Below are 22,673 nucleotides of genomic sequence, written 5' to 3'. Positions count from 1 at the left end.
TATAGATACTCCTCGACCTACAACAACAATTGAGCCCCAAAATTTATGCTGCTATGTGAGAAATCGGTTAAATGAATTTTGTCCCGTAAAAATGAATTTTTACCAGTTTTCTTGCCACATTTGTTAAATGAGTCACCGCAGTTGTCAAATTAATAATACCGTTGTTAAGTCAATCTGGGTTCCCCACTGACTTTGTTTGTAAGAAGGTCACATGACTCCCAGAACCCTGCAACTTGTCATCCATATGAACCAGCTGTCAAGCATCCGAAAATAATTCATGTGACCACGGGGAGGGGGGGGAGAGATGCTGCAATGGTCGTAAGTGTGAAAAATGGTCCGAAGTCACCTTTTTCCATTGTAACTCCCCAATGGTCACTAAGCCAACTGTTGTAAGTCGAGATCTACCTGTATATCCTTTGCATCCTAGGGTCACCAGCACTGAAGTTGCCAAAACCTGAAGGGCAGTAAGGAGACACACAGGAAAACTGCGCCTCTCTCCTGCCATCTAGCGATCTCCGGAGCTTTGCAACCCCAGATCGGAGACTATCCCGTGACGGCGGTCCAAAATGTAATTACTGGAAAGGGACCTTTAAGAGGCCGCTGTCAGTTGGACAGTGCAGGTCCGAGCTTCCCGGGCCATTGTCACACCTGCCATCCATCCATCCACCCATCCAGGGAAAAGCCAGCCACAGGGACGACGGATGCCACTCCGGCGGGCGGTGCCTCAATGGGCAGCCCGAGGTGGAGCGGCTCCCACCCGGAGAGGCTGCCGTGGTCCTGCGCGCTCCCGTTTCCTCCTTGCGGTCTTTTCAGCCCTCCACACCTTTCCCCCACCGAGCTCTTCCCCACCGAATGCAAGCCCCGCGTCTCCCTGCCCAACCTTTCCCGACCGATCGTCCCACCTGAAGCAGCGGCGGCCACCGATCCAGCGGAGCCCCGAAGGTCGCCGCAGCTTAAGTCGCCCCCCCACCCACCAGGTCCGGCCTTTCCCCACCACCAGCTGAAGCAGCGCCGGCTCCTCTGCGCATGCGCTCTCGAGACCCAGGAAGTGAGGCCACAACCGAGGCGCAGGCGCAATGGCGCAGCGGCTTAGGAATTGGGGAATGAACGATTTCGGCGCGCTGCGTTTTTCTTATCGGTAAGGACTAGCACTAAGAGGAGAAAACATTGAGTATTGCTGCCGGGGGTTGCGTGATGGTTAGATCAGTCCTAGTTCACATCAGTCATACAATAGCAATCTAGATAGGTAACTTGAATTAAGTAAAGTAACCTCGCCCAGTGAGTTTCCACGAATGAGTATGACCTGAATTTGGAGTTTACAGAGCAACAAACCAACATCCTATCATTGCCCTGCTTTGGCTTTCTCCTGTGCTGATGCTGATAATGATGCTGATGCTGATACTGATGCTCTGGCTAGCTAAGAAATCAGGGTTTGTTTACGTTTGCATTACAAAGATCAGATTCAGGGTTTGTTTACGTTGCATCTAATAAGTATGGAATTTTCTTTCTAGAAAGAAAGGTGTTTTTGATGCATTTTAAAATAATCATGAATTGTTTTTATAGGTAGCAAGGTTGGAGGTGGAAGATTGATATGAATCATGGATGATGCAGAAGAGGATTATATGTCTGATTCATTTATTAATATTAAGTAAGTGGATGTTTTTCTAAGTATATCCTGTTTGCCTTTGCCTAGTAAGGATGCTGAACCTTAAATGGCTTTATGAAATTTCAAATATCCAATACCCAATTAAAAATTTGGGTACAAATTCACAAACATACATTTTGCTTTAAAATTCTGCTTACATAGACAGCTTTGAGGAATGTAATTTATAGAGTTAAATTAGCACTAAAATACAGGTGAACAAGTACCATAATTTTCTACGGCATATTTATATTTTCTTGTTTTACAAAAGAAAATGGAAGAAGGAAAAATCAATAAGACTATTAAACACAATATAATTCATTATTCAGCATTTATGCTTACTAAATAATCCTTAAAGTGTATTGATGTATTATACAGTATGAACATCGACAAAAATTAGAGATTTCCCATAGCAAAATAGGCTACATAATTTGTAAATCCAGGGAAGTTGCTATATCACTGTATGAACTCTGTACTCCATTTTGAAGTCTCAAACGATTAGTTGAATACTTCAGGTTTGTTTTTGTTTTTCTTGAAATGAGGTAGAGATGTCCAATGAGGAATGGCTAAGAGTACTAAGTAAGGGTACTTTTCATTAGTAGCCTAATGAAGAGAAGACTTCGAAGGTGACATGATAGCTATCTTCCAATATTTGAAGACCTGTCATCAGGAAGAACGGATCAATTTAAAAATAAATGGAAGCTTATCAGAGGGAGACCTAATCTGGAGCTAAAGAGAAATTTCCTAACAGTGAGAACAATTAGTCAATGGAACAGCTTGCCTCTTGAAGTTGTGGGTGGTTTGTTGCTGGAGGTTTTTAAGAAAAGACTGGGCAACCATTTGTCCAGAATGGAATAAGGATTCCTGCCTTGGGCAGGAGATTGAACTAGAAGACTTCTAAGGTCTTTTCCAGCCCTATGTAATCCTAACCCTAATCCCCCCAAAAGTTTTGAATAACTATAAACATACTGAAAGCAGGATAATGATTTTTTGACACTATCTTGTATTTAGGTAACTTTTTAAATTTTGTTTTGTTCAGCCAGGACATCAGGCCAGGAATGCCGATGTTGAGACGTGTGAAGGAAACTTTTAAAAAAGAGGAAAAAGTAAAAGAAGCTAACCAGAAAAGTAGGCAAAAGAGCATCAAAGAACAAGAAAAAGAGCAACGTGAAATGGTTTTAAATGTTGCTTTGGGGAATGAAAATAAAGGCTTTGCTATGCTCCAGAAGATGGGGTACAAAAGTGGCCAGCCTCTTGGCAAAAGTGGTGAGTTTTTCCACATCCAGTTTTTGAACTGTGACTATGCTAATGTATCGGGTTTTACTGCCCCATAAATAGTTGTGCTGGTACAAAATCTGAAGCTAGCACAATAATGGAAAAGGGAGCCAGAGACATCTAGCAATTTACTTATTACATTTCCTCAACACATTTGTCCTCTCTCCTTGCTCCCAATTTTACTGTCTCAACAACTCAATGAAATAAATTGATTACTCCATAAGTTGCTTGATTAACTTTTTGTCTGAGTTTGTTTGAGCCTTGAGTTCTTTCCAACTCTAAGCCAACCTTCGAATCTCTGCCATTGTCTTATGATACATTGGAGAAAAAAAATAGAATTCATGAAGTGACTGACTTGGGAATATTACAGAAGAGTGGAGTGTCTTTCTGAGTTCCTTAAGATCAAAGAACCAGTATGGTCTTGCAGGCTAACCTGCTTCAATTGAACAGATTGTTGAGTTCATAGAAGAAAAAAACGGTATAAATCTTAGAAATTAAAAAATATACATATAGGAGGGAATACAGTAAATATTATTCTTATTAATATTTTAAACTTGTATAGCAGCCAGTTCTCAATGACTGTGCAGCTCACAGCAATCAAAGATATTACAATAAAATCAGAAAGGTAAAAGGTAAAGATAAAAGATAGCAAGCACGATGAAGCTTGTTATTTTGTTATTTTACTGTTATTTTGTGATTCTACTAAAAGCAAATACATTTTTCCTTCTGCAGGAAAGGGGATAGTTGAACCCATTCCTCTGAATATTACCACAGGTTTGTGAAATATCTGACCTTTTTTCTTTCATTTAAATATGGCGTTGCTCAATCCGTCAAACAACTGCTTGTATTTGGGACAGGAAGAAGTGGGCTTGGCCATGAAGAATTACAAAAACGAAAAGCTGAGGAAAAGCTGGAAAACTACAGGAAAAAAATGCATGTGAAAAAACAAGTGGAAAAGCAGACAACTGACCTCTTCAAGTAGTGTTCTCCATTTATGTTATTCCTCTCACAGTTTCTTTTAACTGCTAATGCCATAATTAGGCAAGAGCTGTATTTCACCTGGGCAGCATGTATTTTGTGTGTTGAAGGTTCCTGGTGTAAATCCTGGCACTATGAGATAAAGCTGGATAAAATCTCTTGCTGGAATTTTACAGAATTAATGCTGATTGCTGTATACCTAATTCAGCACTCAGCAACTCTACCCAACATGATCATTGTAGAAAGATGCTGGGACTTTCAGCTATTCCTGGAGGACCTCAGATTCTTTCCTGTCTTAAAACACAATTTTAGGGATGAAGCTACTCTGTTTTAGCTCATATATTGAGTTTATTAATATCCGGAACAGGAAAAATGTTATTATAAAAATACAGTCTTCTATTATTATTTATTTTTATTATTTATTAATTGCATTTGTATACCGCCCTTCTCCCAAAGGACTCAGGGCGGTTAACAGCCAATTTAAAAGATACAATAAATATACAATAAAAACAAAACTAAAATTTATATAAATAGTGGCCAAAATTAAAAACTAAGTAATATAAAAACTAAAACCCCATTTAAAATTACTTAATCAGGCTAGCCCAGCTCGGCGGAATAAAAGAGTCTTCAATTCACGGCGGAAAGTCCAAAGGTCGGGGAGTTGGCGAAGCCCCGGAGGCATCTCTTTCCAGAGGGCAGGAGCTCCCACAGAGAAGGCCCTACCACTGGGGGTTGCTAGACGACATTATTTCACCGACGGTACCCCAAGGAGGCCCTCCCTGTGGGAGCCCACAGGTCGGTGGGAGGCTGTTTGTGGCACTAGGCGGTCCCGTAAATAGCCCGGTCCTAAGCCATGGAGCGCTTTAAAGATGGTAATCAACACCTTGAATTGCACCCGAAAGACCACCGGGAGCCAGTGCAGCCCGTGCAGGATAGGTGTTATATGGGAGCCACGAGGTCCTCCCTCTATAACCCGCGCGGCCGCATTCTGGACCAGTTGGAGCTTCCGGATGCTCTTCAAGGGGAGCCCCATGTAGCGAGCATTGCAGTAGTAGTATTAAATTTACTGATTGTGGTTTTGTCATTGTCTTATTAAGAATGAGATTGAAGACCAAGCAGGAGCAACTGCAAGTAAAAAGGGACCTCGAGAAAAGTCAGAAAGCATGCCAACAATTAGATACACAGAAAGTAAGTTTAAATAAAACCTTTATTTATGATTTTGGCCTGTAGAGGCTTAGGAAATGAGAGTTTATGCCCTGCCTTGATCTATCTACATTAGCCTTCCAAACAGATAGTGGAGTTCAACAAACTATGGAAACATTTTACAACCTTGTTGTAAATATGTATCAGTGTAGATACATTTGGTACATCCATGAGTTGATTTTTTTTATTAAAAAAAAGTCTTTTAGATTTATACAAATGATTGGCCTGGAATCGTATGTCAGCAAGCAGGAGGCTGTTCACAAGATTGCTACCTACAAGGCCAACTTTTTGAAAGATTTTTTTTAGTACTGCAATGTAATATGTTTAAAAAATCAAATCTATAACCTGTGTTGTTGTGCCTTGGGCTGCATTTTTATTTCTATTGTTTATTACTATTAACTGAGTGTATATACAACCCTTTCTATAAAAATAATGAAGCAGATTGTAGAACGAGAATCCAATACAGAATATTCGGAACAATACAGTATGTCATTCAAACATCTAGATGAAAAGCAAACATTAGGAAGTTCCATAGCAAAGACATCATAAGCCAAGTACTCAAGCTGAAATTAACTACCATGCTGGAGGCATCAGTGGCTCTGCAAAGCATGATTTATAATCCTGGCTACTGCATACATGAAATAATTTTCCAGCAAATATTTGGGTGTCAAGTAATATTTTTGAAGTATAAATAGTAACTGGCAGCTCGTATAGATTGTAGAGACTGAATGTAACGTGACCCCAGCCTTACACATTACTTATGGAGAAGTGACTACTTGCAGCAACTGAAGCTTGTAGAACAGCCTTCATTGGAACTACAGGTATTCTTCAACTTGAAATCTTAATCGGGATTGGAACTTTTATAGCTAAGCAAGGTGGTCGTTAAATGAGATACACCTGATTTTATGACTTTTTTTTTTGCCATGGCCATTAAGTGACTCACACAGTCATTAAGCAAATCCAATTTCTCCTATTGACTTGGCTTCTCAGAAGCCAACTGGAAAGGTCGCAAATGGCATTTCACATGACCTGAGGACTTGCACCCATTGTAAATACCTGCAGATTTCCCAGCAATTGAATTTTGATCACATGACCACAGAGATGCAGCAACAGTTTTAAGTGTGAGGACTAGTCATAAGTCATTTTCTTCAGTGCCAAACTTTGAATAATTACTAAATGAATGGTTCTAAGTGTATATAGTAATCTAAAATTGAAATTGATATAGGAAGATGTAAGGTAGGCCTCACATGGTTAGGTTTGCCTCAGATCTCTGAGTTACTTTACCCAGCAGTTTCATATATATGTGAAAAAGCATTGTGGATGGTATTCTACATCCCCTACAGTTTAAACACTGTAGGGCTAAGCAGACCTGCCACAATGATATCATGAAAGCAGAACTCACCTCATCACCAAAAAGTCCATTTCAAAAGAATAATCTGATTGATAATATAAAATAGGTAATGAGGTCTATCAAGAACTTTATTAATATGCAGTGTCTCCTAAAATTTCTCTTTGTGTTTAATATAATTTTTTTGCCATTTGGGAAAAGGTTACAGCAGTTAAAAAAATCTGATAATGTAGAGCACGGGTGTCAAACTTGCGGCTTACGTTGCCATTACGTGACGTTTCAAGACGATTTTCCCATTCGCGGAGCTGGGTGGGCATGGTCTATGCGTGAACCATCCGGCCTGCGGGGATACCAGTTTGACACCCCTGGTGTAGAATATGAATTATTGCCATTTTTTATTTAAGGGCCTTGAAGTCCCCAAAGAGGTTTGGTACTGGTTAAATCCAAAGACTGAAGAAGACAAAGAGGAAGAAGAAGAGGAAAAGGAGGAGGAGGAGAAGGAAGATGAACTCAATGTAAGTACATGTTCAGATATTGTTTTAGCAATTGTCTTTGGTGGACTGGCAGGTAATTCTTTGTGTTATGATGCTCCATAGTGATTACCAAACTAGGTGAGACATGAATATAAATATTTACTGCTAGTAAATATAAATGTTGAACAAAATGCATGCATTCTCATCACTCTTGAGTTTGGTTTAGCTTGAGTGCATCCATGTATGTGTGCATTAGCACAATATACATTGATCGATCTGTGATGTGCCATGAAGCCAGTTTCCGCTCTTAGAGACCACATAGATAGATTTTCTTCATAATGGTCTGTCCCTAAACTGGTCCTTCAGATTTTCCCACAGTGTATCCTTTGTCACTATAACTGTGTCCCATTTTGCTGCTGGTAGTCCTGTTTCCTGAGTCACAATAGTGTAAGCTCTGTTATTTCAGAAACAGTGTAGGGTATTTATGCTTTTGAACTTTGGTGTTGGAGAAGACTCCTGAGAATACTATGAACAGCCAAGGAAAATACAAATCGATCGTGGAACAAATCAGGCTGAAGTTCTCACTGAAGGTAAAAAGAACCAAGCTCAAATGATTCTATTTCAGAGATATTATACGAAGGCCTAGTTCTCTGGAAAAGGCTGTAATGTTGGGAAAGATGGAAGAAAAAAAGAGGAAGGCCAACAGCAAGGTGGATGGATTTAGTTACAGTGGCAATGGGGGCACGTTGAGAGATGTGAAAGACCACATTTGGGATAGATCATCATTGGGGAAAACTATGTGGTCACTACTGTGTTTTCCCGAAAATAAGAACCTATCTTATATTTTTTTGAACCCCGAAATAAGTGCTTGGCCTTTTTTTCAGGGAGGTCTTATTATTTTGGGGTGCATGGAGGAAACCATGGGAAATGGCGGGGACCGGCTGCGCATGCATTTAAATATTTTCGGGGAGGGCTTATTTTCAGGGGGGCTTATTTTAGTGCATGCACTCAAAAGCCCAGTTGGGCTTATTATCAAGGGATATCTTATTTTAGGGGAAACAGGATAGGAGTCAAAAAATGACTTGTAGCATATAATAAATTACATATGATGTATATTTTGATGAAGTGCCATCAAATATTTTGACTTTTAGTGACTTCACTGATCAATTCTTTCATGCATGGTTTTATGTGCCAATAAATAAGATGCATAAATAAGATTCACCTCAGTATTTCTTCTAGTAGTAAGAAGAAATAGTGAGGAAGTAATAAGAGACATTAAGAGTCCCAAAATAGTCATTTAATAGGAGCAGCAAAAGAAGAAGCTAAACATTCTAATTCATTTAATGTAACCTTTCATTGCCAAATCAATGATTATTCATGTCTTTCTCAGATTGTTTGATCTGTTCAATGGCATTAAACGATATATTTATTGACGCTTTTTCAGGAATCAGAAAAGTTAATCAGTTTAACAACTTACTTAAGAGAAGAGTATCTCTATTGCATCTGGTGCGGAACAGCCTACCAAGGTAAACCTAAATCATTTTTTGATTTTAAAAAATATCAAACAACAATTCAAATTCTGTGGAATTTTGCTTATTTTTTCATAATCTATTTTGATTGCATTGCTTTTTTATTATTTTTTAGGGTTTTCCTTCAGAGTTTTGATGCTTCAGGATGTTTTACTATAGTCATTGATCTTTTATATCAAAAAATGGACTAGTATGGCTGCATTTATGATGGTGTAAGTCAGCAAAAGGAGAGGGAAAATAGAGAGGAAATCCAGTTTTACCATGGAAGTGCAGATGTATTGACGCAAGGGCTGATGACCTGATCTTGCTGCTAGCAAAGAGCATTGTGCATTAGCCAAGCCTCGTATATAGGCATTGTTGGAGGGACATGCTGCTGATCTAATTCAAAATTGGAGAGTGAGAAGGAGAGAAAAGAGAAACGAAGGGAGAAACAAGGAGAGACAACTACAACTACAAGGACTCTTATAGAAGGAAGTGGCTTGAAAGAAGAAATTGGAGAGTAAAGCTGCAATCACTGCGCAGAGCAGTGGTTGGTTCCCAGATGAGGGAGAAGGAAAGTCAACTATTGGTTTCCCTGGAGGAAGAGTAGTAAAGTCCCAGAGAAGACGATAGGTTCACCAAAGTACAAAACAGGAAAGAGATTGGATAAAAGTTGGAATCTTTCTTTCTTTGCTGTAAATTGTAAAGAAGCATAAAAGCTTTCAGTCACCATCTCAGTTTCTCTATATTGATTCTCTCTTGAAAATTTAAATATTATTCCAGTTCTAAAAGAGCCCAGTCACACTGTGACAGTGGCCTAAGAGTTTTTGTTCTGAGGTTAGAATTAACATAGGTGTGCTGTTCTGACCTTGGAATAAAACTTGGCAACTTAAAGAAGAAACAAGCTCAGAACTGCCTATTTAGAGTATTCATTGCTTGAGATAAAATTCAGAATACAGTAACCCACAACATTTCAGATGCACTATTTGCTTTGAGTTTGAAACAAAATACATTTTCCATTTCAAATTTATAATCTAGTACTGGATGCATGTTTGTAAATTCTGCAAATTTGTGTTTTTTTTATTTTGCAGATCAAGAAGATCTATCTTCAAATTGCCCTGGGAGCACATATATAGATCACGAATAAATATATCAAAATTCAAAACAATAGCAAAATTCTGTAATTTCAATGAAGAGCAGAGCTGTGAACTATGCTGTTCTATAATTTTCATTGAGCAAATTGGTTGTTTCTCAATGCTGTATATTTGGGTATAAAATGGGTTTTCTTCTCTATTTAAAAATTCTTTGGAATAGGAACTAATATGTTATTTTTCCAAGTTTTTTATTATTATTTTTAATCCTATGTTTACTTCTGAAAAACAAAATTAAAATCTAACAGAATTGACTAGATTGGATAAATGCATGCTTTGATTTCAGCAAAGTAAAAATTTCAAGAAACCCTAAAACAATGAATTTAGCTGTTTGAAGATTATTGTGTTTAAGTTCACAATAACACTTTGAATATAGGATTTAATGAGGGGCTCATGGAAAATAATCCATTCTTCAACACACATAAGACTTTTCTTCTCCTCTTTATTAAGGTTCTTAGCTTTTTAGCCAAAGTTATTAAGCAACATTGAGTTAATTTATAGACATGCAGCTGTGATTTGATTTATGGACCATCATTGCTGGGTTAATCATTGATTTGAGTTTAGGGCCGGAATAGCTCAGGCTGTTAGAGCCTGTTATTAGAACACAGTAGCCTGCAATTACTGCAGGTTCAAGCCCGGCCCAAGGTTGACTCAGCCTTCCATCCTTTATAAGGTAGGTAAAATGAGGACCCAGATTGTTGGGGGGGCAATAAGTTGACTTTGTAAAAATATACAAATAGAATGAGACTATTGCCTTATACACTGTAAGCCGCCCTGAGTCTTCGGAAAAGGGCGGGATATAAATGTAAACAAACAAACAAAAAAATTTAAGGTTCTTGCAATCTGTGTGAATAACTTTTCTACAAACTCTTCCTTAGTTGACCAAAAGTAGAAATAACCAAAAGTAGAAATAACCTGGCTGACAGCATGACTTAGCACTGGGGATTCCTCTGTACCAATCAACATGTCACATGTTGTGATTTAACCATTTATTTTATTTTTTCAATGGTCTTTTACAGAGACTCTTCAAGAGTCTTATCCCAAGTTGTCTAGACCGGGGGTCTCCTACCTTGGCAACTTTAAGTTGCCAAGGTTGGAGAGCCCTGGTCTAGAACAAAATGATCTTTAGCAGCCAGCAAAACAGGTATTCAAGCTTTAACTAGTTCATATAGTTTAATATGGCTACAAATTCACATTGGAATTCTTCCAAGTTGCTAGCTTCCCAACCAAGATATTTTCGTAAAAGGTAATGGAAAATCTGAGATTTGGGAAACTATCAGAAATAATTGTAGAGTTTCATCTGTTAAAAACATATTGTAAGTCTAGCTCAGCCTTTCTCAATTTATTTTACTTTGGAAAACCCTTGAAATAATTTCCAGGTCTTAGGAAACTCCTGCATACAAATTTACATGATTCAGTAAAACAATGCCTTTATTATATCTACAGGTCACAATTCATTGGCGTGTTCATAAAATATAATAATCCATTAATAATTGTCAATGTTTTTGAGCCAAGAATTTTTACGGATCTACTTATTTTGACCAACATATTTCCTTTGGGTTTGATTCATCTTATTCTCCATCTTATAGGATATAATCTCTAATGTAAGTCAGTAGATGCAGGTAGAAAAAACTTCAAATTTTCCTTTAAAAAAAAATTCCTTGATTTCTTCTTTACCTTATAGGCTTAAAAGTCTGTGTTTTTTCTGTTTAAAACTAATGTTTTCGCAGACCACCACCCTGTTCTTAAAAATAAAAGAGATAGGTTATCTTTCTTAAAATTAAGATTTCATTCGCTTTCATACATTTTAAAAACTCATAGCAAATATAATTTCTATGAAAAAACAAGCTTGAAACAACATTTTCCAAAAGCTTTATTTTTTTTACTACCAATCTGTCAAAGATCCTCTAATCCACCTCTTGCAGAATCTGGGGTTGAGTTCAAAATGCTCTAGCTTTTCTTTTTCCAAAGTATACTAAAGAAGTGAAGTCAGGAGATATATTGTTCATTTTTAACATTTCTTTATATTGTAGAAATGAGAAGACAAAAGCAATATATGTGCTAGATGACATATGAAAGGACTGAGATAGTTGTATATCTGGATTCCATTAATGTTTGTCCCCTTTTTTTAAAGTTTTACTTCATTTTATCATTATTACATTTTTTTTCAACCTTTGACTGTATCCTCACTATTGTGCTTTATAGTGGTTTGTTTAATTGATTAATACATTAAATGATTTAGAACATGGATGGCAATCTTTCGGCTTGCCTACTGAGTGCAGAAGAATTGTCTTGGGCTGCATATAAAAATATAATTAATGTATATAAATAGCAAATGTCCTTTGTTTTTTATACGTGTTATTGTTTAACTTGTGGGGCTAAATGTGGCTGCAGGTTGGATATACCTGGTTTAATAGCACTTAAATTTATATACTGCTTCACAGTGCTTTTACAGCCCTCTCTAAGCGGTTTAGAGTCAGCATATTGCCCCCAACAATCTAGGTCCTCATTTTACCCACCTCGGAAGGTTGGAAGGCTGAGTCAATCTTGAGCCTGGTTATTATTATTATTATTATTTATTAAATTTTTATACCACCCTTCTCCCGAAGGACTCAGGGCGGTTTACAGCCATAATAAAACAACAGCAATATACACATAAAACCATAATTAAAAAACTTATTATACAGATGGCCAAATTAAAACATTTAAAATAAAACCCCGAATTATAAAATATTAAAACATTAAAACTAATTAAAATCCTATTAAAATCCTATGCCAGTCTGGCGCGAACAAACAAATAGGTCTTCAGCTCGCGGCGGAAAATCCGAAGGTCCGGCAATTGCCGGAGTCCAGGGGGAAGTTCGTTCCAAAGGGTGGGAGCCCCCACAGAGAAGGCCCTCCCCCTGGGGGCCGCCAGCCGACATTGCTTGGCGGACGGCACCCTAAGGAGTCCCTCTCTGTGCGAGCGTACAGGTCGGTGGGAGGTATTCGGTAACAGCAGGCGGTCCCGTAAGTACCCTGGCCCTAAGACATGGAGCGCTTTAAAGGTAGTCACAACACCTTGAAGTGTAGCCAGTGCAGACTGCGCAGGAGAGGTGTTACATGGGAGCAACGTGTGGCTCCCACTATCACCCGCGCAGCTGCATTCTGAACCAACTGGAGCCTCCGGGTACTCTTCAAGGGGAGCCCCATGTAGAGAGCATTACAGTAGTCCAAGCGAGAGGTAACCAGAGCATGAGTGACCGTGCATAAGGCATCCCGGTCAAGGAAGGGGCGCAACTGGCGGACCAGGCGAACCTGGTAGAAAGCCCTCCTGGCGACGGTCATCAGATGATCTTCGAAAGACAACCGTCAATCCAGGAGGATGCCCAAGTTGCGCACCCTTTCCACTGGGGCCAATGATTCGCCTCCAACAGTCAGCCGCGGCTGCAGCTGACTGTACCGGGGTGCCGGCATCCACAGCCACTCCGTCTTGGAGGGATTGAGTTTGAGCCTGTTTCTCCCCATCCAGACCTGTACAACTTCCAAACACCAGGACAGTACTTCGATGGCTTCGTTGGGATGGCCTGGGGTGGAAAAGTACAGCTGCGTATCGTCAGCGTACAGTTGGTACCTCACCCCAAAACCATTGATGATCTCACCCAGCAGCTTCATATAGATGTTGAACAGGAGAGGCGAGAGAATCGACCCCTGCTGCACCCCACATGTGAGGGGCCTCGCGGTCGATCTCTGCCCTCCTGCCAACACCGTCTGCGACCGGTCAGAGAGATAGGAGGAGAACCACCGGTAAACGGTGCCTCCCACTCCCAAACTCCCTAACCGGTTCAGCAGGATACCATGGTCGATGGTATCAAAAGCCGCTGAGAGATCTAATAGGACCACGGCAGAGGAACAACCCCTGTCCCTGGCCCTCCAGACATCATCCACCAACGCAACCAAAGCCGTCTCCGTACTGTACCTGGGTCGGAAGCCAGACTGGAACGGGTCTAGATAGACAGATTCATCCAGGTATTGGGGTAATTGACGTGCCACCACACTCTCAACAATCTTCGCCACAAAGCGAAGGTTGGAGACAGGACGATAATTTCCTAAAACATCCGGGTCCAGGGAGGGCTTCCTGAGGAGGGGCCTCACTACCGCCTCTTTCAAGGCGGCGGGGAAAACACCCTCCATCAAAGAAGCCAGCCTCGTGTCACCTCCTATGTGACCAGCACCAACCAGGAGGGGCACGGATCCAATAAACATGTGGTGGCATTCAACCGCCCCAACAACCTGTCCATGTCCTCGGGAGTCACAGGGTCAAATCCATCCCAAATAGTCTCAACAAGACGTGTCTCCAGCCCCTCTCCTGAATCTACCCACTGTTGATCCAATCCGTCCCGAAGCTGAACGATTTTATCGTATAGATAACCACTAAACTCCTCGGCACGGCCCTGTAAGGGGTCATCCCGCACCTCCTGATGAAGGAAGGAGCGGGTCACCCGAAACAGGGCCGCCGGGCGGTTATCTGCCGACGCAATGAGGGAGGAAACGTAAGAACGCTTCGCTTCCCTCAGTGCCACTACGTAAGTCCTACTATAGGACCTAACTAGTGTCCGGTCAGCCTCGGAACGGCTGTATCTCCAGGCACTCTCTAGGCGTCTTCTCCAGCGTTTCATCTCCAGCGGAGAACCAAGGGGCTGGTTGAGATCTGCGCCGGGTCAGAGGCCGCAAAGGCGCGACACGGTCCAAAGTGCCAGTCGCGGCCCGTTCCCAGGCCGCAACTAACTCCTCAGCCATGCCGTGGGCCAGATCCTCAGGAAGTGGCCCAAGCTCCATCAGGAACCTCTCCGGGTCCATCAGGCGCCTGGGACGGAACCAGCATGTTGGTCCCGTCTCCCTGCGGTGTTGAGCGGCGGTCCGAAAATCTAGACGAAGGAGAAAATGATCTGACCATGACAATGGCTCGGTAATTAAATCTCCTAAATCCAGATCATTTAACCACTGTCCAGAGATAAAAATCAGATCCAGTGTGCCTCCCCCAATGTGAGTAGGGCCATCAACTATTTGTGTCAGGTCCAGGGCCGTCATGGAGGCCATGAACTCCCGAGCCGCCGTTGATGACAAGCCGGTTGATGGTAAGTTAAAGTCCCCTATGACTATAAGTCTGGGGATCTCAACCACCATCCCGGCAAGCACCTCCAGCAGCTCGCCAGGGCTGTAGTCACGTAGCAAGGAGCCAGGTACGTGATCAACAAGCCCACCTGCACCCTATGACCTCATTTCACAAAGAGGGATTCACAACCGGCTATCTGAGGTACAGTGGTCTCCCTCAGTTCCAGACTCTCTTTTATAACAACCGCTACCCCCCCACCCCTACCTTGGGCCCTCGGTTGATGGAATGCTCGGAAACCCGGTGGGCACATTTCAACAAGGGGAGTTCCCCCTTCTGTGCCCAACCAGGTCTCCGTAATGCCCATAAGGTCCGCGGATCCCTCCTGCATAAGATCGCAAAGCAGGGGGGCTTTATTGACCACGGACCGTGCATTGCATAGTATCAACTGGAGGCCCAAGCTCTGAGGATCCTGGCCACCTGGGGAAAGGGAAAAGTCTGAGGGGGCGGGGCGTTTGATCGCTTTTAAACAGCGAGCACGCGCCCCCAAAGATCGATATGGCCCCTCACTTCCACCATATCTGCCTCTCCCACTAACCAAACAGATGGAACCACCCTCATCATCAGGAACATCACCAGATAAGATTCGATCTGCCAAATTGCAGGCAACCGGCAGTCAGCAGAAGTAGCCTGCAGTACTGCATTCTAACCACAGCGCCACCATAGCTCTTAAACTATCAAAACACGAATGCAAGATGTATTTGCTTTTGTATTAGAATGTATCCTATAAATCTGTTTATAGAAACAACATAATTATAAGCACTGTTAGATGCAATTGCTCTTGCAATGCTGAAGTTCTTGATTTTAAGGTAAATGAAAGCTAAGTGTAATTAAATGCATTGTCTTTTACTTCCAAAACAGTTGCCCATGTATGCATTGCAAGTTAAAAGGTTGATTTATGGTTCTGCAAAAGAAACCAAACCATATCATCTATAACCTTTTTATAAATCAGTACTGTAGTATCTACATGAAGCTCCAATAGCATTTATTTGCAAAGATTCAAAAAATCTGAAAGTAAATACTCAGTCATAAAGCTGCAGATTAGTCATAGTACTATTTTTCACAAAGCAAAAAATAGCAACACTTGATTACAAGTAGTTCCACGAGTTAGAAGAATAGTATTAACTTCCCTAGTCAATATTAAACTTAATAACAACAGTATTGGAATGGCACATTAAAACTCTTTGGGAAAAAAAATCCAGATATATCAAATTGTCATTATGTGTTTGCACACAGGATAAGATCTCGCAAAGTTCTTGCAAAGTTCATAAAAGGCACTCTTTTCATTTCCATTAGATCTTCCCATTTCACTGAAGTTCTTTGCATTCTTTGACTTTTCAGGAGATCCCAAATATTATAGCAAGGTATAAGGAGCAAACCCAATCCTTCACACTTAAATGAGTCTCGCAATCTCTATTCACACTGAGTTCAGGCATCAGGAAAAGCAAAAGAAACATTAACCAAAAACCTGTGCTTTGACAAATTCACTAACAAGTGTGTGGGTTATGATGCTGGCCTTTTAGGATTTTCAAAATATCAGCTGCTGATGGTCTTTGAGTTGGCTCTTTGGAAAGCAGTTTTTTAATTAAAGAAGTCTGTAAATGAAGAGGAGGATATTAATATAAAAATCAAGAAATGAACATGGAATTAAGAAAAATAGATTAAAAATTTTTAAAACATGTTTTACAGCAGTATACCTCTTCTGTAAACTTATTGGTGAATGTTTTCGGAAATTTGCCTTCTTTAATGTTGGGCCATTCCTGAAAAATCAGAGTATATTTAAATTAAAGTACACAACTCTAAAGGATTTGTGTGCTAAATTTCATAAATCTAGCCAGCTTGCCCAAAAGTAGTTTACCAATCTAGCAACAGAAAAATCCCACATTAAAAAACAGCTTAGAGTATTTGCTTTTGTAAGATGCTTTCTAGAACAGGGGTCCCCAGCTGCTGGTTGATGGACCAGCACCGGTCCACGACATGCCAGAAACCGGATTGCACAAACAACCAAAGACCCATCCGTGGGACGCAGTCAGCAAATGAAACCATGCCCCACCCCCTCCGGTTCACGGGAAAAACCTCTCCACAGAACCAGTGAAAATAAGACTAAAAATGTGTGCATGCAGGAAGACCATTTGCTGTCATAGCATAGGATGCACACATGCTTGTATTCATAAGCATATAAAACAGTATTATGTATATTACAAATAATATAAATATATATGAGATAGGCCTAGTTCCAATCCACAGACCAATATACACTTTCTAGGCCTGTAAAAGGTTACAAAGTCTTCATTGATATGTAAATTAACAGACACCCATGGAACTTCCCAACTCAAATACATGATGCCAGATATGTACAATTTTACCCAGTTTTGTAACAAAATGTTTATAACCCAAAAGCCTACTTCAGAACTCTATTATTTACAATATATACATAGTAGCCAATAATAGCAGTAGCCAACCCCTATGGCCTTTAATCAGCAGATGAAAGAAAAGTTGAGAACTTTATTATTTTTCTTTCAACAATAATCTTTCTGCCCATATATTTGCTCTGAGACTTAAACCAAGGCATTCCATTGGTGAATATAATGAACGGATAGCTTTTCTCCTTTTGCTGAGCTTGTTAATGTATACCTTTTTTGAGTTAACTATTTTATTTTTCTAACATTACATTAAATAAGTCAGTCTGAAAAGCAGCTTGAACACGTTTTTCCTATCTTTATTGAGAAATACATGCAGGCAGATGTTAGAAAAAAAGTGGATTATTTACCTTATATTTCTCATTATGAGTGGAAAATGGGGAAAGCATTTCATACAAAATTAATCCTAATGGAAAGATATCTACTTTCTTGCCATAATCGCTTCCTTCCTAAAGGACAACATAACACAAGCATATTAGGTACTTCAAATGTAAAAACAAAGAACAGGGTGAATCAGTGAATTTTGTTTTTAAGATGTGTGCAACCTTCAATCAGCTTTTTAGAGTCCCTAGAAGCAAAAGAATTGTATACAATCTTATGCTATTGAAGAAAAATGCATGAGAATAAATAATAGTACAATAAAAGTTAATTTTCAGCATAAGGTTATTTATTTGGAAAAGTTCCAGACAATTTGCTCTTAGATGAAATGGAACAACCCAGTACTTTTTTTGAGGTGGGTGGGGTGTAGATGCTTTGTTTTATCAACTTATAAGAGTCTGACTTCAAATTATAGCACAGTAGAAACAAATGGAAAACTATACAAATAGTCCTCAATTTACAACTATTCAGTGACTATTCAAAGTTACAATGGCACTAAAAATTATTTGTGACCATTTTTCACACTAACAACCATTGTAGCATCCTTATGGTCAAAATTCAGGGATTTGATTAAAATTGATCAAAGATTTAAAGAATCTGCAATTGGGCTAAACCAACAGAAAAATGTCATGAGTACACATACAAGAGAGAAGTTAAATATGTGGATGAGATTAATACCTAACTTAATATTAATGGATTTGATGGAGAAAAAGTTTTACCTAAGAAATGGAAGCACATCAGAAAATGGGGGAAAAAACCTATTATTATGAAAGTGAAGATGTGCATGCATTTATACACGCTCACTGGCTGTTTCTGCAGCCCAGCTGCAAACCGCTCACGGCCCATTAGTGGCCCGCACCACACAGGTTGGGGACCCCTGGTTTACAAACAATATTTTGGACTTCATAAGAGCATGGAAGCAGCCCATGGAGTTTAATAAAATAATAGTCTGTTAATGGAGACTTTTAAGAACAACACTTATTTTTTATGGGCTATTAGTTACTAGTCTTTTTTTTCAGTTAACAAATATTAGGTCTATTTGGTTGACAGACTTCAACTTTCTACATTTGAGGTATCTTTCAAAGAATTGTGATGTCAAATATAAAATTGCAATTATAGATGTGAAATTTTACAATTATTTGTAGACCCACAAATCGAGGGGAGGAGATCCATTAGATTTATTTATAAATATCTGTCAACTTTCAACCAGGGGTGGATGAAGTATATTTAATGTTGGATTTATACATGTTATGTACATTTTTATTATTATTATTTTTTGTGTGTTTGTAGTTTTGGTCTTTTTTGTTGTTGTTCTTGTCGTTTTTTAATATTTTATCTTTGGAAAAAATAAAAAAAATATCAAAAAAATAATTCAGGCAATTGGAAACTGGCATGTATTTATGAGAGTTACACTATCCTAGCTCATGGATCACCATTAGTAACCTTCCTATTCAGCCACTAACAAGCAAAGTCAAGGGGGGAAGCCAGATTCGCTTAATGATTGTATGATTTACTTAACTGAAGTGATTTGCTTAATGACTGTGGCAAAAGGGTCATAAAATGGGACAAAACTTACTTAACTACCTTGTTAGCAACAGAAATTTTGGGCTCAGTTGTGGCCATAAATCAAGGACTACCTGTATATCCAACAGAAATAAGCAAATGCATTTCAAAAGGATTTTCGGTGCATACACCAAAATAATTAACAATAATTACCTGTTCAGGTGCCATGTAATTCATTGTTCCCGTGTTTGTTGTCCGTTGTCCATCATCTACACCTGTTACCAACCCAAAATCACCTATTTTTATGTGATTTTCACCATGAAAAAATACATTTAGAGGCTGTAAAAGAAAAAAAGTACACTGAGAAAACATTATATTTAGGCATACAAAGAACGCGTATTTTTTTTCTAGGACAGCAGAGGTCAATTTGTGCACAGATTCTCGGAATACAAACACATTTTTTGCAAATAAATGAATTTGCAAATACCAAACCTGCAAATAATCAGGACTGCCTGTACCAGATAAGAAAAGTAAAAGCTGACAAAGTCAGAAACAAAGGATATGTGACCAGATTTATTTTCTTAAGAAAACACATGTAAAAACCTATTTTGAGAAATGGAAGTTTTTACTCCCTAAAATAGGAGAGTGAGAGAAAGAGGCATAGGATTTGAGCTTTGGGAGTGTTTTATATATAAAGACTAAATTTTAGAGCAGGGCTGTCCAGCCTTTGGAACTTTCAGAACTATGGACTTCAACTCCCAGAATTCCAATTGAAATCCACAAGTATTAAAAGTTACCAAGATTAGTCATTCCTGCTCTACAGCTTGGTTTGGTTGTTTAACTTCTATGCTACCCATCTTGCCAATGTGACTCTAGAGGACTTATTCACTGAACGAAAATACCATTCAATTGAAATACCATATAAAAAATTAAAACAATAAATAAAACAATAAATTTAGCTGGTTGTCTTCTTCATTAAGGGTTCTTCTAATATCTGTGCAAAAATTGCTTATAGGAACTCTGAATCTCTGGCTCTGAACTTTCTAGTTCAAGTAATCTGAGTAAAGCTTGATATAATGCAGAAACTAAACAGGGTGAAGGAAAGGGTTGTGGTTCACTCATTTTTTTCTACATGTTCATTTGTAAAACTAAAATACATATAACTAGATATAAACCCTGAGCTGACAGATATTCCTGTCTTTCATTCAGAAGCTCAACACAGCATATATAGCACTTTTCCTATTTTGTCCCCTCAACTATCCATGACGTAGATTGGGCTGAGAAAGAGTACCTGACCCAAGGCAGTTTTCCATAATTGTGGGATAGACTAGACCAGGGATTAGCAACCCACAACTCTGGAGCTGCATGTGGCTCCTTTATCCCTTTGCTGTGGCTCCCTATCGCTCAAAATATGCATCACAACCACCAATGTGCAACACCTGCCGGCACGCAATTTATTGAGCTTTTTGTAGGCCAACCATGGATAAATAAGTTTTTTTTATACATAACATAAAGGTAAAAAACTAGATGTCAAAAGATTTTTATAGCTCTCTTGTTTTCTTTTCTGTGGGAAATGGATCCAAATGGCTCTTTGAATGTTTAAGGTTGCCGACTCCTGGACTAGACCCTCCCTAGGTCACACTCCAATATTATAATAATTACATTATACCAGCTCTCACCAAAATCTAAACCTAAATCTAGGGCTTAATTTCTAAATTTTGCATCATTGAGATCTTCTACATACTGTACACATGGCTTCTTTCCTCTCTGCAATAAAGCAAATGATCTAGATTCTAGGCTATTAAGTCCTGAGACTTGTGCTGTTATCCAGGCCTGAATGCAGGGCTGAATTTCAGGGAAAGTACTGTAGAGTTTTATGGCTTGGTCTGATATTTTACACAAAGGAAGAAAGTCACATTTAATTCTGGGTAATGAGTGCTTCACAGAAAACAAGGAGTCTATCTAATTCAGTCTAACGTTCTTAATATTGTATACCTAGTTTTATTTCTGTAATACACACTGTAATATTTTACAAAAGGATTTTCAAAAACTTCCCATAAGAATATTGTTCACATGGCAATACCTGATATTTTGAATTGTTGACATTACGTACCTTGAGATCTCTATGAATTAAATCCATAGAATGGATATAATCCACTCCTTCCACTATTTGCTGAAATAGAATTATAGAAACATCTTTACAAGAATTTCCCATTTTTTTATCTAGCCAATCCGATAGATTTCCTTTTTCACATAATTCCATATGAATGAAGAGGCAGTCATATTGCTCTGAGCTGTTAAGAATTTAAGACAAAAAAGACTATTAAAGACTATTAAAACTATATCCCTCCCAATTGCTTTATGGACATCAGTGATAGGTCCAATTGTTTGCATGGATCTAACCATTTTGTTTATTTATGGGGTTCAAATACAGCTGAGAACTCCATGATATAACTAATCATGTTTCAAGTAAAGTTCTGAACTATCAGGAAAAGCCAAAGGATGACAGAAAGTCCAATTTAATTTAGATAAAAATTTACTGACTCACATACATTCTAAGTGCCAAAGCCCACTGCAACTATATAGCAAAAAAGGCTCTTAAGAGTTGTAAACCTAATCTTGCGTAGCTTCTTTTCCAATAACACTACACTACTAACCAGAGCATATAAATCATTTGGTAGGCCAATTCTTGAATACAGTTCGCCTGTCTGGAACCATACCACATTTCTGACATCAATAAAATTGAATGTGTCCAGAAATATTTTACAAGAAGAATTCTCCACTCCTCTGTAACCAACAAAATACCTTATCCCACCAGACTTGTAATCCTAGGTTTAGAAAACTTGGAACTCCGTCGCCTTCGACAAGACCTGGGTTTAACTCACAGAATCATCTATTGTAATGTCCTTCCTGTTAAAGACTACTTCAGCTTCAACTGCAATAATACAAGAGCAATCAATAGATTTAAATTTAATGTCAACCACTCCAATTTGGATTGCAGAAAATATGACTTCTGTAACAGAGTTATCTGTGCTTGGAACGCATTAGAATAGAATAGAATAGAATAGAATTTTATTGGCCAAGTGTGATTGGACACACAAGGAATTTGTCTTGGTGCATATGCTCTCAGTGTACATAAAAGAAAAGATACGGTCATCAAGGTACAACATTTACAACACAATTGATGATCAATATATCAATATAAATCATAAGGATTGCCAGCAACAAGTTATAGTCATACAGTCATAAGTGGAAAGAGATTGGTGATGGGAGCTATGAAACGATTAATAGTAGTGCAGATTCAGTAAATAGTCTGACAGTGTTGAGGGAATTATTTGTTTAGCAGAGTGATGGCCTTCGGGAAAAAACTGTTCTTGTGTCTAGTTGTTATCTGACTCTGTGGTCTCTTCTCATAATCCCAAAAGCTTTAACCAAAAACTATCTACTGTTGACCTCACCCCATTCCTAAGAGAACTTTAAGGGGCATGCATAAGAGCACAAACGTGCCTACCGTTCCTGTCCTATTGTTTCTTTTTTCTTATATATATATGCTTATACTTCCTTATATTTTCTCATATATATGTTTATATACTATATAATATTTTTGTGTGATGTTTATGTATATTGTTATGACAAAATTAA

The 22,673-nt window shown here is 39.0% G+C and overlaps 3 protein-coding genes across 6 annotated transcripts in view; 1 reads left to right on the top strand and 2 right to left on the bottom strand.

Moving 5' to 3' along the window:
- HEATR5B (HEAT repeat containing 5B) overlaps positions 1 to 1,016 on the bottom strand; it is a 62,789-nt gene extending 61,773 nt beyond the window's left edge. For all 3 annotated transcript variants that reach the window (XM_058164486.1, XM_058164490.1, XM_058164498.1), the window contains exon 1: positions 903 to 1,016. The gene's annotated coding sequence lies outside the window, so the exon portion shown is untranslated. The remainder of the gene's footprint in view (positions 1 to 902) is intronic.
- Positions 1,017 to 1,042: 26 nt separating this feature from the next.
- GPATCH11 (G-patch domain containing 11) lies at positions 1,043 to 9,983 on the top strand. The gene is made up of 9 exons (XM_058164474.1): positions 1,043 to 1,138; positions 1,564 to 1,648; positions 2,682 to 2,908; positions 3,650 to 3,691; positions 3,775 to 3,895; positions 4,993 to 5,083; positions 6,851 to 6,961; positions 8,364 to 8,445; positions 9,519 to 9,983. Exons 2-9 carry the CDS (start codon positions 1,599 to 1,601, stop codon positions 9,572 to 9,574), a joined length of 780 nt encoding a protein of 259 aa, XP_058020457.1. The 5' UTR covers positions 1,043 to 1,138; positions 1,564 to 1,598; the 3' UTR covers positions 9,575 to 9,983.
- A 5,622-nt stretch (positions 9,984 to 15,605) lies between these two features.
- EIF2AK2 (eukaryotic translation initiation factor 2 alpha kinase 2) overlaps positions 15,606 to 22,673 on the bottom strand; it is a 33,049-nt gene continuing 25,981 nt past the window's right edge. For both annotated transcript variants that reach the window (XM_058164457.1, XM_058164464.1), the window contains exons 12-16: positions 21,145 to 21,325; positions 19,245 to 19,370; positions 17,501 to 17,599; positions 16,428 to 16,490; positions 15,606 to 16,325 (exon numbers count right to left, since the gene is read on the bottom strand). In XM_058164457.1, the coding sequence (XP_058020440.1) occupies positions 16,218 to 16,325; positions 16,428 to 16,490; positions 17,501 to 17,599; positions 19,245 to 19,370; positions 21,145 to 21,325 (577 nt within the window). In that variant the 3' untranslated portion in view covers positions 15,606 to 16,217. The remainder of the gene's footprint in view (positions 16,326 to 16,427; positions 16,491 to 17,500; positions 17,600 to 19,244; positions 19,371 to 21,144; positions 21,326 to 22,673) is intronic.

Source organism: Ahaetulla prasina, chromosome 1, assembly GCF_028640845.1.
Source record: "Ahaetulla prasina isolate Xishuangbanna chromosome 1, ASM2864084v1, whole genome shotgun sequence".
NCBI lineage: Eukaryota > Metazoa > Chordata > Lepidosauria > Squamata > Colubridae > Ahaetulla > Ahaetulla prasina.
This window is presented reverse-complemented; position numbering and strand designations above follow the sequence as displayed.

Bases quoted from the DNA above. Each gene is read 5' to 3' on its own strand.
- GPATCH11 (XM_058164474.1), top strand. From the start codon at position 1,599: ATGGATGATGCAGAAGAGGATTATATGTCTGATTCATTTATTAATATT. The intron at 3,896-4,992 runs GTAGTGTTCTCC...TGTCTTATTAAG, and splicing joins CAGACAACTGACCTCTTCAA to AATGAGATTGAAGACCAAGC. The intron at 5,084-6,850 runs GTAAGTTTAAAT...TTTTTATTTAAG, and splicing joins AACAATTAGATACACAGAAA to GGCCTTGAAGTCCCCAAAGA.